Source organism: Mobula hypostoma, chromosome 8 (genome assembly GCF_963921235.1).
Source record: "Mobula hypostoma chromosome 8, sMobHyp1.1, whole genome shotgun sequence".
NCBI lineage: Eukaryota > Metazoa > Chordata > Chondrichthyes > Myliobatiformes > Myliobatidae > Mobula > Mobula hypostoma.
This window is the reverse complement of record NC_086104.1, coordinates 113,640,823-113,656,807: the sequence shown is the minus strand read 5'-3', so window position 1 is coordinate 113,656,807 and position 15,985 is coordinate 113,640,823. Positions and strand designations below refer to the sequence as shown.

The 15,985-nt window shown below is 42.3% G+C and overlaps 1 protein-coding gene across 1 annotated transcript in view; it reads left to right on the top strand.

The window, feature by feature from the left end:
* The window catches only part of tarbp1 (TAR (HIV-1) RNA binding protein 1), a 400,954-nt gene that overhangs the window by 242,735 nt on the left and 142,234 nt on the right, over positions 1 to 15,985 (top strand). Inside the window, 2 exon segments of the mRNA XM_063057295.1 lie at positions 5,727 to 5,929; positions 7,458 to 7,539. Of these exon segments, the coding sequence (XP_062913365.1) occupies positions 5,727 to 5,929; positions 7,458 to 7,539 (285 nt within the window).

The following is a 15,985-nucleotide window of genomic DNA, read 5'->3' as shown; positions in this document are numbered from 1 at the left end:
GGAGTTCGCAGTTCAATTCCAGAGCCTTGCTGTAAGGAGTCGCTCTACGTCCTCCCTATGGAATGTGTGAGTTTTCTCCAGGTGCTCCAGTCTCCTGCCACAGTCCAAAGTTGTATTGGGTAGGTTAATTGTTCATTGTAAATTGTCCAGTGATTAGGTTTGTTGGGATGGCTGGGGTGGCGTGGCCCAAGCAATGAATAACGCTTTGCTTCCAACTTGCATAAGAAAGAATCCTGTAGTGGGGCAAATTATCTGTTGAAGCACTTGGAATGATTTGGCACAGAAGTGAGACCAATTGGCTCATTGTGACTCTTTGCATAATATGGAGACATGAGAGACTGCAGATGTTGGAGCTTGGAGCAATAAACAATCTGTTGGAGGAACTCAACCTAAAATGTCAACTATCCATTTTCCTCCAGCAGTTCATTTGAAGCTCTTTGTGTTACATATAGCTATTTGACTATTTCAAGGTTAAAGCATCCCAGATTTCTCTGTTGAAGCATAGCACTGTTTATTTGTAATTAACTGAAGTAGATTCCAAAAAAGTAGATGAGGGTAGGGTAGGACCGTGGGTTTTAGATAGGCCCTCAACAAGGTTGCTGCATGGTGGTTAGTCTAGAAAGTTCATTCTGATGAAATTTAAGGAGAGCTAGCTAGGTGTATTCAAAATTGGCTTAGAAATATGAAGAAGAGGGTGGTGTTTGAAGATTTTTCCTTGCAACTGAGGCCAATGATTATTCACTATTCATGTCAGTGTTTTGGATGCAAATGCATAAGGCTTGATCAATAGGTTTGTGGATGACGCGAAGTGAGGAGGTGGTGTTGTTGAAAGTTATTGTAGATTATAGTTATGGAAGTGGGCTGAGGAACGGCAAATGGATTTCAATACAGATATGACTGAGGTGATGTATTTTGGAAAGTGAAACTAATATTGGACATACCGTGAATGGCAGGGCACTAGGGAGTGTAACGGAACAGAGGGATTTAGCAGTCCAAATGCATAGTTCATTAAAAGAGGTGTCACAGGTAGACAGGGTGGTGAAAAAAAGCATTTAGCATGCTGGCTTTTGTCAGGGCACTGAGCACAGGAATCCGGGCATTATGTTGCAGTTATGTAAATCATCAGAGAGGCCTCAGTTGGAATACTGCATCCTGTTTTGGTGACCCTGTTATAAGAAGGATGTTAAACTGGAAAAGATTTACAAGGATGTTGCCAGGATCAGAGGGTTTGAGTTGTAGGGAGAGACTGTCCAGGCTCAGTCTTTATTGCTTGGAATGTAGTGGAGTGAGAGGCGCTCTCATAGAAATGTATAAAATGATGAGAAAGCTAGATAAAGTGAATGGTAACAGTCTTTTCCCTGGTGCATAGACGTAGGATGATAAGGGAAAGATTCATGTGGGTTTTGCATAATTTTCAACACTTCAATTATATCTTCCGTTAGCCACCTTGGTTGCAAAGAAGAGAAATCAAATAATCTGTTTTTGGTAGAGGTAGATCTATTGCTAATATGCAAGAGGTGGATTGTTACCCTGAGTGGATGGGAATGGGAAGCTGAGGTTACAGTCAGATAACCTGCTGTACTCATTGTTTGATTAGGCTGATGAACCATATAGCTAATCCTCTTCCCAATTTCTATGTATCTATGTATGTTCTTCCCACCTTTTATCCCATCTAGAATTTCATACATTTCCTCCTCAACTCCAATATGAACACCCCCTTTTATTGTGAAAGCATCTACAAAAGCATTATTTAGAAATTAAACTAGCGTCCACTGCTTCCATTCACATTATACCTTTTTGATTCTGAATTGGCCTTGTTCTTATAAAATATTCTTATATTACTTTTAGTTTAATTGCTAGTATTTTTACCATCATTTCTTTGCTATGCAAATTTTCATTTAACTTCCATCAAATGTAGAACTTTTGCTCACATTGTGCCATCGTATCTTTGTCATTTTTCACAATGCAAATGTAATTAAATTATTAAAATGATGCAGCTTTGTTCTTGTTGTAATCTTCAAAACCGTGCCCTTCCCACTAAACCCTTTGTGTCGAACCTGCTACATCCAGATTTAAAAACTTCTCCTGAATGCAGCTCAGTGCCCTCTGCACCTTTTATGCTGATTGTATCCCAGTTAATATATTGGGAACCAAAGTCCCTCTCATTGCTGTTTATCAGTGATCAAAAGTTTTCTTATGTTTTTCCATTGCCAGAAGTGTGATTACCCGTTTTACTCTTTAGTTCAACCTATAAAGTACCATTTGATGATTTATTTATCACATGCACATTGAAACCTATAATTGAAATGTGTCATTTATGTTAACAGGCAACACACCCAAGGATGTCTTGGGGGCAGCCCACAAATGCCGCCACACAATCCGGCACCAACATAGTGTGCCCATCACACTTGGTAAAACAACACAGAACCCAGCAAAATATGCCAAGTGACAAAGTAAAAACAAGAAAACAACGTCCATTCCTTCCTTCCACCCACCCACTAATGCTTATAGAGTCCTCTAACCCTAGGACAGGCTGCCTTCATTCTCCGGCCCCCAGTGGACTCATGGATTCATGGACATTTCTTATTTCTGTAAATCCACTCTCTGTCCCCAAAGCAATCCTTACAACCTAAAAAATAACCTAAAGAGCGACTAAGTCTGAGCCATGACCTCAACAGAGATCACAGCGTGAAGCCATCTTGGGAGTTATCAGATCAGCTCTTCCTTCCACTGTAACCAATATTGGACAACCTTTTTTACACCCACTTTCTATCTCATCTGAAAACCTTTAACTAGGAACTGTGAGCCACTAATTCCACACCTACTTAAGTCTTGTTTCAGTAATCACTAAAACAGCATGTTTACATGTCTATCTGTACACTCTGCTTCCCATTTCTCTCAAAGGTTAACTATGGCACTGTCTCCACAGATGTTGTCTGATCTGCTGAGTGATTCCAACATTTTCTGTTTTATTTTAGATTTCCAATATCTGAACATTGTTTTTATTTTCATGTGCCCTCAGCTACTCTGACCTATGTCAGGGGTAAGTTTTTTTATGCAGAGAGTGGTGAGTGCGTGGAATGGACTGCCAACGACGGTGGTGGAGGCAGATACAATAGGGTCTTTTAAGAGACTCCTGGGTAGGTACATGGAGCTCAGAAAAATAGAGGGCTATGGGTAACCCTAGGTAATTTCTAAAGTAAGTACATGTTCGGCACAGCTTTGTGGGCTGAAGGGCCTGTATTGTTCCATAGGTTTTCTATGTTTCTATATTCTGAAAACTCCTTTCATTTAGCCAAAAGCCAGTAGGCATTGCCAGGTTTCTTTTTGCTTGTTTTCCACTGTTTGTTTGCTTTGTCTTCCGAATTCTCTCCTTTATTTTATGCCTTCTGTTTTCCGCTCAGTCTAGTTCAGCTCAGCTTTCCACCCCATGCCCAACCAGCAACACCAACAGAGCAGACCCACAAGGATGTCAATGCTGGATCTGTTGAATTACAAGCCTTTCCAATTGTGAGATGCCCAATATCCCGAGAAGCTTAAACTCTTCCTCTTGAGCTACTTCTCCTGCAATACATTCATCTGTATCATCTTTCCATTTAACAATCCAAAGAATTTTATTACTAAAGTACATACATGTCGCAAAATACTACGTTGAGATTTATTTTCTTGCAGGCATTCAAACTAGAACAAAGAGATACAATCGAATCAATAAAAAAACACACACAAAGACTGACAAACAACTAATGTGCAAAAGACAAACTGTATGTAAAGTAATAAACAAATAACAAGAGTTATAGGGTCCTTGAAAGTGAGTTCATAGGTTATGTAATGAGTCAGAAGAGAAGAGCTTAACTCTGCTCACTGGTGCATGGCACCAGATGTTATCTGGAGGTTGAAATAAAGGACCTAATATTATCTCTTCCTTAAAATCTGCTGATGGGAAGTCACCCCTAATACTGCTGTGAGCCAGAACATGGGATTGAGCCCCCTCTTTCTCCCTCAATGTTCAACAGCTTTCAATTGCTTCATAGAAATACTACAGCACAATACAGACCCTTCAGCCCACAATGCTGTTCCAAACATGTTCTTACTTTATAAATTAGCTAGGGTTACCCATAGCCCTCTGTTTTCTGAGCTCCATGTACCTATCCAGGAGTCTCTTAAAAGACCCTATCATATCCGCCTCAACCACCATCGGCGGCAGCCCATTACACATACTCACCACCCTCTGGGTAAAAAAAAACTTCCCCCTGACATCTCCTCTGTACCTACATCCAAGCACCTTAAAACTGTGTCCTGTTGTGTTAGCCATTTCAGCCCTGGGAAAAAGCCTCTGACTATCCACACGATCAATACCTCTCATCATCTTATACACTTCTATCAGGTCACCTCTCATCCTCCATCGCTCCAAGGAGAAAAGGCCAAGTTCACTCAACTTATTCTCATAGGGCATGCTCCCCAATCCAGGCAACATCCTTGTAAATCTCCTCTGCACCCTTTCTATAGTTTTCACATCCTTCCTGTAGTGAGGTGACCAGAACTGAGCACAGTACTCCAAGTGTGGTCTGACCAGGGTCCTATAAAGCTGTAACATTACCTCTTGGCTCTTAAACTCAATCTATTGCCATGAGTCTTACTATTAATACTGTATTCTGCCATCATATTTGACCTACCAAAATGAACTACCTCACACCTATCTAGGTTGCACTCCACCTGCCACTTCTCAGCACAGTTTTGCATCCTATCAATGTCCCGCTGTAACCTCTGACAGCTCTCCAAATACCCACAACACCCCCAACCTTTGTGTCATCAGCAAATTTGCTAACCCATCCCTCCACTTCCTCATCCAGGTCATTTATTTAAAAAAACAAAGAGTAGGGTTCCCAGAACAGATCCCTGAGGCACACCACTGGTCACTGGCCTCCATGCAGAATATGACCCGTCTACAACCACTGTTTGCCTTCTGTGGGCAAGCCAATTGTGGATCCACAAAGCAATGTCCCCTTGGATCCCGTACCTCCTTAGTTTCTCTATAAGTCTTGCATGGGGTACCTTATCAAATGCCTTGCTGAAATCCATATATGAATGGAATCATACACTACATCTATGGCTCTACCTTCATCAATGTATTTAGTCACATCCTCAAAAAATTCAATCAGGTTCGTATGGCACCTTACCTGATGCCAAATTTCTCTTCAAATCTGAGGCTGAAGGTACTTCAGATATAATCCTGAGTGTCTCTCTGTTTACTCTGCACATTGGTTCCCATCCCTCACTGACTTCTTTCCAGAATTCACAAAATGAAAAATAGATGTCAATTCAGACTTCGTCATGGATGGATGATTGAAGATATGGTTATTGGGTCATTTCATGGATGTTCCCTCCTCAGAAAAGAAGTATTCAAAGAAAGCGGGCCAATATTATCGCCACAGTTACCTTGTCATGCAACCACTGGAAATAATGCCCACAATGGAATAGCTTGTGTTTCTCTCTACTTTTAATATTTAAAATGTACATGTTTCTTGCATTCTTTACAGACACAGCATCAAATTAATTTTATTCTTACATGCAGACAATGATGTATTTACAATGAAATCAGTAATGAAACATAAGCACATTGGGTTTTAAATTAGAAGTTGGTTGGGATGAATCATCAACTCCTGTGTTACTCATAAAAATCATCTTACTTATTTGAATTCTGTTGATCATTTTGTTTTCTGAACTAGGGCCAATATTTGAAGAAGGCGCTGAGTGTAATACTGCCCTGGTGTCTGAACCACAATTTCAGCGTGCGCCTGTATGCTCTCCTTGCTTTACAAAAGGTCTGGGAAGCCTGTCTACTGTTTGAAGTGGAGGGTGAAGAATTGAAATTTTTGGAACCAATAATTGAATCCTACCTGGAGCAAATTGGACAGAAGCAAACTACGGGGTTGGTGGGAGACAATTATGTACTTTTCTTCAAAAGCTCATCCTGTTTGTTTCAGAAGCATTGTTATCCTCTTCAAAATAGGTTTGAGAATAGGTTGAGTGAACCTGATGAGAGGTGACTTGATAGAGGTGTACAAGATAATGAGAGGCATTGATCATGTGGATAGTCAGAGGCTTTTTCCCAGGGCTGAAATGACTAGCATGAGAGGGCACAGTTTTAAGGTACTTGGACGTAGGTACAGAGGAGATGTCAAGGGGTAAGTTTTCTACGCAGAGATTGGTAAGTGCATGGAATAGGCTGCCGGCGGTGGTGGTGGAGGCGGAAATGATAGGGTCTTTTAAGAAACTCCAGGATAGGTACATGGAGCTTAGAAAAATAGGTAAGCTATGGGTAAGCCTAGTTAGATCTAAGGTAAGGACATGTTCGGCACAGCTCTGTGTGCTGAAGGGCCTGTATTGTGCTATAGGTTTTCTATGTTTCTATGTTCCTAAAAGATTTCTGAGAAAGTGAGGGTTTCTGTACTCTTCCAGGAGTTAACGTAGAATGCTACAGCACAGTACAAGCTCTTACGCCCATGATGTTGTGCCAACCTTTTAACCTACTCTAAGAACAATCTAAGCCTTTCCTTGCACATAGCCCTCCATTTTTCTATCATCCATGTGCCTATGTAAGAGTTTCTTAAATGCCCCTAATGTATCTTCCTCTACTACCAACCCTGGGTGTTCGACACACTCACCACTCTCTGAAAACCTACCTTTGATATCCCCTCTGTACTTTCCTCCATTCACCTTAAAATTATGCCCTCTCATATTAGCCATTTCCACTCTTGGGTACAGTCTGTGGCTGTTCACTCTATTGATGCCTGTTATCATCTTGTACACCTCAATTATGTCATCTCTCATCCTCCTTCACTCCAAAGAGAAAAGCCCTAGCTCTCTCGACCTATCATCATAAGACATGCGCTCTAATCCTGTAAGATAAGTTGACAAGACACTAAAATTGTGTTCTTATATTTTCTCCTCTTCTTTCTAAAGTTTCTCGCCTCACACAGTTAAACAGACCATCATTCTTAATGACAGTTCTCCTCCATTATGGCTACTATAAGCCTCACTTGGGAATCTAGGACAATTCTTCCTTTTGACTTTTGGGAATTGCCTCGCTCTGTAAATTAGGTGCCTTAGCTTTTGATGTATTCTGTAAATCCTTAGCTGTAAGTATGATGTAATGATAGATGTATGTTGGGTGGCTTAGGTAACAGAGGAAGTCACTTACTGTAGGGGATCACCTTCCTTGGTGATTTTCTCAAGTATTATGTACTAATTGCGTCGACAACTTCAGTAACCTCTGGCAAAGATTATAAAATGTACTTTTAGATTTTATTACTTTTGCTCTTCTATTTAACTAGATATTCTAATTTCCTACTAATTATGTTCATATTTTGAAAGGTTGAGCAACCCATTTTGTATTATTAGCTTTGCTCTTTGCTAAACAAAATCTCTAAAGTGTTTTTTTCTTATCTTCTGTTAAGGAATGCTGCAAGGAACTGGCAGAGAATTCAGGACCATTTCTTTTTTAGAAAATTCCAACCTGTGGAAGACTACAGTTTAGAGGTACAGAGGAGGGGCTGACAATTTTCCAGATGTTAATAAAATATTGATTTTGGTGAAGTGTTTTTTTTTCATATAAGGCCAACTGCATTTATATGGTGCCTTTAGCATAACCATCGCAATTTGTTTTGGAACTGTAGATGCATCTACAGTGCTTTGTCTGGACCATCTGAATCAGCAATGAATCAGTAATAACCAGATGATCTACAGTCAAAGGGTAATACAGCATGGAGACAGACCTCTTGGCCTAACTCATCCTTGACAACCAGTATGTCTATCCAAATTGGTCCCATCTGCCTGTGTTCAGCACTTTTCCCTCTAAATCTTGTTGAATTATCATGGAAAAGGATAGAATCAGGGAGGACAGGAAAATTTTTAATTGGGGAAGGGCAAATTATGAGGCTATAAGGCTAGAACTTGCGGGTGTGAATTGGGATGATGTTTTTGCAGGGAAATGTGCAATGAACATGTGGTCGATGTTTAGGGATCACTTGCAGAATATTAGGGATAAATTTGTCCCAGTGAGGAAGATAAAGAATGGTAGGGTGAAGGAACCATGGGTGACAAGTGGGGTGGAAAATCTAGTCAAGTGGAAGAAGGCAGCATACATGAGGTTTAGGAAGCAAGGATCAGATGGGTCTATTGAGGAATATAGGGTAGCAAGAAAGGAGCTTAAGAAGGGGCTGAGGAGAGCAAGAAGGGGGCATGAGAAGGCCTTGGTGAGTAGGGTAAAGGAAAACCCCAAGGCATTCTTCAGTTATGTGAAGAACAAAAGGATGACAGGAGTGAATGGAGGACCGATTAGAGATAAAGGTGGGAAGATGTACCTGGAGGCAGTGGAAGTGAGCGAGGTACTCAATGAATACTTCTGTTCGGTATTCACCAATGAGAGGGAACTTGATGATGGTGAGGACAATATGAGTGAGGTTGATGTTCTGGAGCATGTTGATATTCAGGGAGAGGAGGTGTTGGAGTTGTTAAAATACTTTAGGACCATTAGGACGGATAAGTCCCTGGGGCCTGACAGAATGTTCCCCAGGCTGCTCCACAAGGTGAGGGAAGATATTGCTGAGCCTCTGGCTAGGATCTTTATGTCCTCATTGTCCACGGGAATGGTACCGGAGGACTGGAGGGAGGCGAATGTTGTCCCCTTGTTCAAAACAAGTATTAGGGATAGTCCAGGTAATTATATACCAGTGAGCCTTACGTCTGTGGTGGGAAAGCTATTGGAGAGGATTCTTAGAGATGGGATCTTTGGGCATTTAGAGAATCATGGTCTGATCTGGAACAGTCAGTATGGCTTTGTGGAGGGCAGATCATTTCTACCAAGCCTGATAGAGTTCTTTGAGGAGGTGACCAGGCATATAGATGAGTGTAGTGCAGTGGGTGTGATCTACATGGATCTTAGTAAGGCATTTGACAAGGTTCCACATGTTAGGCTTATTCAGAAAGTCAGAAGGCATGGGATCCAGGGAAGTTTGGCTTGCCTGTTGAAAGCAGAGGGTCGTGGTGGAGGGAGTACATTCGGATTGGAGGGTTGTGACTACTGGTGTCCCATGAGGATCGGTTCTGGGACCTCTACTTTTCATGATTTTTATTAACGACCTGGATGTGTGGGTGGAAGGGTGGGTTGGCAAATTTGCAGATGACACAAAGGTTGGTGGTGTTGTGGATAGTGTAGAGGATTGTTGAAGATTGCAGAGAGACATTGATAGGATGCAGAAGTGGGCTGAGAAGTGGCAGATGGAGTTCAACCAAGAGAAGTGTGAGGTGGTACACTTAGGAAGGACAAACTCCAAAGCAGAGTACAAAGTACTTTGTAAATGGCAGGATACTTGATAGTGTGGAGGAGCAGAGGGATCTGGGGGTACATGTCCACAGATCCCTGAAAGTTGCCTCACAGGCAGATAGGGTAGTTAAGAAAGCTAATGGGGTGTTAGCTTTCATAAGTCGAGGGATAGAGTTTAAGAGTTGCAATGTAATGATGCAGCTCTATAAAACTCTGGTTAGGCCACACTTGGAGTTCTGTGTTCAGTTCTGGTCAACTCACTATAGGAAGGATGTGGAAGCATTGGAAAGGATACAGAGGAGAATTACCAGGATGCTGCTTGGTTTAGAGGGTATGCATTATGATCCAAGATTAAGGGAACTAGGGCTTTACTCTTTGGAGAGAAGGAGGATGAGAGGAGACATGACAGAGGTATACAAGATATTAAGAGGAATAGATAGAGTGGACAGGCTGCGCCTCTTCCCCAGGGCACCACTGCTCAATACAAGAGGACATGGCTTTTAAGGTAAGGGGTGGGAAGTTCAAGGGGGATATTAGAGGAAGGTTTTTTACTCAGAGAGTGGTTGGTGCATGGAATGCACTGCCTGAGTCAGTGGTGGAGGCAGATACGCTAGTGAAATTTAAGAGACTATTAGACAAGTATATGGAGGAATTTAAGGTAGGAGTTTATATGGGAGGCAGGTTTAAGGGTTGGCACAATATTGTGGGCCGAAGGGCCTGTACTGTGCTGTACTATTCTATGTTCTATGAATTCACGTGTCTGACTAAATGTCTTTTAAAATGGTAATTCAAGTTCAAGTTCAATTCATTGTCATTTAACTAACCATACACATGTATACAGCTGACATTTAAATTACAATATGAGTCTGTAACATTTTAAATTACAATATGAATTATAATTAATGTTGACTTCAGTTTATGATACTAAATCTCAAATCCCTGACCTATATTCCAAGAACAAGGACAGCAGCTCAATGGAAACACCATCACCTGCAATATCACCAAGTTGCACACCATTCTGACTTGGAAATATATTGCCAATCCTTCATCATCACTTGTCTAAATGCTGGAATTCCCTTGTCTACAGCCCTGTAGGAATGCCTTCACCAGAGGCACTGCAGCAGTTCAAGAAGGCAGCCACGTCCTTAAGACCATAAGATCTAGGAACAGAATTGGGCCATTTGGCCCATTGAGTCAACCCTGTCATTTGATCGTGGCTGATCCATTTCCCTTGCAACCCCATTCTCTTGCCTTATCCGTGTAACCTTTTATGGCCTGACTAATCAAGAATCCATCAACTTCTGTATTAAATACACCCAATGACCTGGTCTCCACAGCTGCCTCTGGCAATGAATTCCACAGATTCATCACTCTCTGGCTAAAGAAATTCCTTCTCATCTCCATTCTAAGCAGATTTCTCCCTATTCTGAAGTTGTGCCTTCTGTTCCTAGACATCCCTCTATAGGAGACATCCTCACTACATCCATACTATCTAGGCCTTTCAACATTTTTTAGGTTTCAGTGAGATACCTCATTCTTCTAAATTACAGTGAGTAGAGGTCCAGAGCCATCAAACTCTCCTCATATGAAAAGACATTCATTCCCAGAATCATTTTTGTGAATCTCTCTAATGTCCGCATATCTTTTCTTAAAAAAGAGGCCCAAACCTGCTCACAATACTCCAAGTGAGGCCTCACTGTTGTCTAAGAAAGCCTCAGCATTACATTCTTCCTTTTATATTCTCGAACTGAATACTAACACTGCATTTGTCTTCCTTACTATCTACTCAACCTGCAAGTTAAGCTTTAGGGAATCCTGCACAAGGACTCCCAAGTCCCTTTGCACCTTGGAGTTTTGAACTTTCTACGCCTATATTCCTTCTACCAAAGTGCATGGCCATGCCCTTCCCTACATGTATTCCATCTGCCACTTCTTTGCCCATTCTCCTAATCTGTCTGTCTCCCTGCTTCTTCAGCACTACCTGCTCTTCAGCTAACTTCATATCATCTGCAAACTTGGCCAAAAAGCCATCGGTTCCATCATCATTCATTGACAAAGCAGTCTCAACACAGACCCCTGTGGAACACCACCAGTCAGTTACTGGCAGCCAACCGGAAAAAGCTCCCTTTATTCCCATTCTTTGCCTTCTACCAATCAGCCAGTGCTCTATCCATGCTAGTATCTTTCCTGTATTATCATCTTTTTAAGCAGTCTCATACCTGTTCCCACCCTGACACATGCAAAAACGCCATTCCCTATTCCCAGTTCCTCCGTCTCCACCACATCTACTCCCAGGATGAGGCTTTCCGTTCCAGGACATCTCAAATGTCCTCTTTCTTTAAGGATCGTGGTTTCCCACCTGCCGTCATCAATGATGCCCTCACCCGCATCTCCTTCATTTCCTGCACTTTGGCCCTTACCCGATCCTCCCGCCACCATAACAGGGACAGAGTTCCCCTTGTCCTTACCTACCACTCCACCAGCCTCCAGATTCAGCACATTATCCTCTGCAACTTCTGCCACCTTTAACAGGACCCCACCACTAAGCACATCTTTCCCTCTCCATCCCTCTCCGCTTTCCGCAGGGATCATTACCTCCTCGACTCCCTGGTCCACACATCCCTCCCCATGGATCTCCGACCCGGCACTTATCCCTGTAAGCGTAAGTGCTGCACCTGTCCCTACACCTCCTCTCTTGCCACCATTGAGGGCCCTAAACTATCCTTCCAGGTGAGGCAACACTTCACTTTTGAGTCCGATGAGGTCATCTATAGCATCCGGTGCTCCCGGTGTGGCCTCCTCTACGTCGGTGAGACCCGATGCAGATTGGGGGACCGCTTCGTCGAGCATCTCCGCTCCGTCTGCCACAATAGACAGGATCTTCCGGTTACTACCCACTTAACTCTGTTTCACATTCCCATTCTGATATGTCTATACATGGCCTCCTCTAGTGCCATGATGAGGCTAAACTCAAGTTGTAGGAGCAACACCTCATATACCGTCTAGGCAATCTCCAGCCCGTTGGTATGAACACTGAATTCTCCAACTTCTGGTAATTCCCTCCCCCCACTTCACCTATCCCAGGTTCACTCTGCCCCTCCCCCAGCTGCCTACTACCTCCCTCATAGTTCTGCCTCCTTCTACTACCCATTGTGCTTTCCCCTATTCCTTCTTCATCTTTCCTGCCTATCCCCTCCCTGCTTCCCCTCCCCCACCCCTTTATCTTTCCACTTACTGGTTTTTCACCTGGAACCTACCAGCCTTCTCCTTCCCACCCTCCCCTCACCTTCTTTATAGGGCCTCTGCCCCTTCCCTCTTCAGTCCTGACGAAGGGCTCCGGCCCGAAACGTTGACTGATCGTTTCCATGGATGCTGCCCGACCTGCTGAGTTCCTCCAGCGTGTAGTGAGTGTTGCTCATACACAGCGCCTTCTCAAACTCTTATTAAAATCCAAGTACTCAACATCCACCAATTCTCCTGCTCAAAGAATTCCTACTGATTTGTCAGGCAAGATGTTTCCTTAATGAAACCATTGCTGCCTGTGGCCATGTACTCCAAGCACCCCAGAAGCCCATTCTTAACAGTCAGCTCTACCATCTTCCCAACCACTGAGGTCAGGCTAACTGGCCTATAATTTCCTTCCTGCTGCCTCTCTCCTTCTTGAAGAGTAGAGTAGATTGACATCTGCAATTTTAATAATAATAGTAAGTACTTTATAGATCTTGAGCGGGAAATTATTTCATTAAAGCAGCAATATTTAAAAACATACAATTAGCAATAGTAATAGATATAATAGTATTAGCTAATCATAAAGTACAGAATAATAATATACCCTGTAATAATTTACCAATGTGTAATGTGCAATACTGTGCAATAATAATATACAAAATAATAAAACAGACTGTTGAACTATAATGTGTGTTCTGTTGCACAGAGATGAACTGTTGTATATGCTTATTGCATTTGGTAGGAAAGATTTTCTGTAACAATTCTTGTGACAGTGGAGCTGAATGAGTCTGTTCGAAAGGGTGCTCCATTGCTTATTCAGTAGGTCATGGAGAGAATGTGCCAGATTGTCCATAATGGATAACAGTTTGTTTAGTGAGCTCCTCTCCACCACTAACTCAAAAGAGTCCAAATTGTAGCCAAGGACGGATCCAGTTTTTTTAATGAGTTAATTTAGTCTTTTTGCATCACCAGCACTAATGCTGCTCCCCCAACATAAAGCCACAACATAAAGATTACACTTGCGACAACAGACTGGAAAAGATCTCCAACATCCTGCTGCACACATTGAAGAATCTCGGCTTCCATAGAAAATAGAGTCTGCTCCACCCCTTCTTGTAAACAGCCTTGGTGTTGGTTTTCCAGTCAAGTCTGTTGTTGAGTTGAACACCCAAGTATTTGTACTCCTCCACCACTGCAACCTCTTCTCCCAGAATGTGTACAGGACTCGTCACAGTCCTCTTCCTCCTAAAATCAATCACCATCTCCCTGGTTTTGGCCACATTGAGGAGCAGGTGTTCCCTCCCACACCACTCCACAAACTTGTCCACCAGTCCTCTGTACTCCAACTCCTGTCCATCTCTGATACACCCAACTACCGCAGAGTGATCAGAGAACTCCTGCAAGTGACAAGACTCAGGTTTGTACTGAAAGTCTGAGGTGTACAGTGTGAACAGAAACCGAGACAGTACACTTCCTTGTGGTGCTTCAGTGCCACTCACCAGTATCTCTGGCTGAGAACTACTCAGCCGTACAAATGGGTGTATCTGTCAGGTAGTCAGTAATCCAGGAGACAGTGGATTTGTCAATGCCCATCCTTTGCATCTTCTCACTCTATTGCTCTTTATATATCTGAAAAAAAATTTTGGTGTCCTCTTTGATACTTTGATATTTTCATCTTTTCCCTTATTATTATTTTAGTTGCCATCTGTAGGTTTTTAAAAGCTTCTCAATCCCCCAACTTCTGGTTGTGTCATCCTGCTTTCAGAATTCTACCACTTCTTTTGGATGTATCTGTCCTGCGCCTTCGAATTGCTCCCAGAAACTCCGGCCATTGCTGCTCTGTCATCATCTCAGCAAGTGTCCCTTCCAATAAACTTTGGCCAGTTTCTCTCTCATGCCTCTGTAATTCCCTTTACTACACTGTAATACTGATACATTTATCTTTAGCATCTCCCTCTGAAATAGCAGGGTGAAGTCTATCATGTTATGATTGCTGCTTCCTTAGGGTTCCTTTACCTTTAGCTTCCTATCTGGCTGATTACACAACACCCAGTCCAGAATAACTGATCCCCTAGTGGGTTCAACAATAAGCTGCTCTAGAAAGCCATCTTGTCTTCAAATTCCCCCACTTAGGATTCAACACCAACTTAATTTTCCCATTCTACTTGCATGTTTAAGTCCCCTATGATTATCACAACATTGCTCTTTTGACGTGTAATTTCTGTATCCTGTTGTAATTTGTAGCCCACATCCTGGCTACTGTTCGGAGGCCTGTATATAACTCCATCAGGGTCTTTTCACCCATGCAGTTCCTTAACTCTGCTTGCAATGATTCTACATCTTCTGAAATTATGTCACCTCTTTCCAGGGATTTGATTTAATTTTTTACCAAAGAAGCACGCCACCCCCTCTGCCTACCTGCTTGTCCCTTCAATACAATGTGGGATGTTAAACTCCCAACTATAATCTTTAAGCAATGACTCAGTAATATCCACAATGTTATACCAGTAAATCTCTTAACTGCACTACAAGATCATCTACCTTATTCCATATACGATGTCCATTCAAATATAACACCTTCAGTCCAATTTTCATTACCCTTTTGATTTTGTACCCGTTACAGTGCAGCTCATCCCACTGACTACAATTTTGCCCTATCATAAGACTGTAAAACATAGGAGCTGAATTGGGCCTTTTGACCCATCGAGTCTGCTCCACCATTTCATCATGGCTGAGCCATTTTTCCTCTCAGCCCTGATCTCCTGCATTCTTCCCATATCCTTTCATGCCATGACCAGTCAAGAATCTGTCAACCCCTGTTTTAAATATATACGAAGACTTGGTATCCACAGCTGCTTATAGCAAAGAATTTCACACATTCACTACTCTCTGGCTAAATAAATTCCTCTTCATCTCTGTTCAAAAAGAATGGCCCTCTATTCTGAGGCTGTGTCCTCTGGTCTGAGACTCTCACACCATTGTAAACATTTTCTCCGCATCAACTCTATCAAAGCCTTTCACCATTCATAGGTTTCAATGAGGTCACCCCTCATTCTTCTGAATTCTAGTGAAAACAAGCCCAGAGCCATCAGATGTTCTTCATATGACAAGCCATTCCTGGAATCATTTTCATGAACCTCGTTTGAACCTTCACCAGTTTCAGCATATCCTTTTAAGATGAGGGTCCCAAAACTGCTCACAATACTCCAAGTGAAGCCTCACCAGTGCTTTATAAAGTCTCAACATTACATCCTTGCTTTTATATTCCAGTCCTCTTGAAATGAATACTAACATTGAATTTGCCTTCCCCACCAGACTCAACCTGCAAATTAACCTTTAGGGAATTCTGCACAAGGATTCCCAAGTCCCTTTGTGCTTTAGTTTTTTTTTGTATTTACTCTCCATTTAAAAAATAGTCAGTCCTTTCTTTTC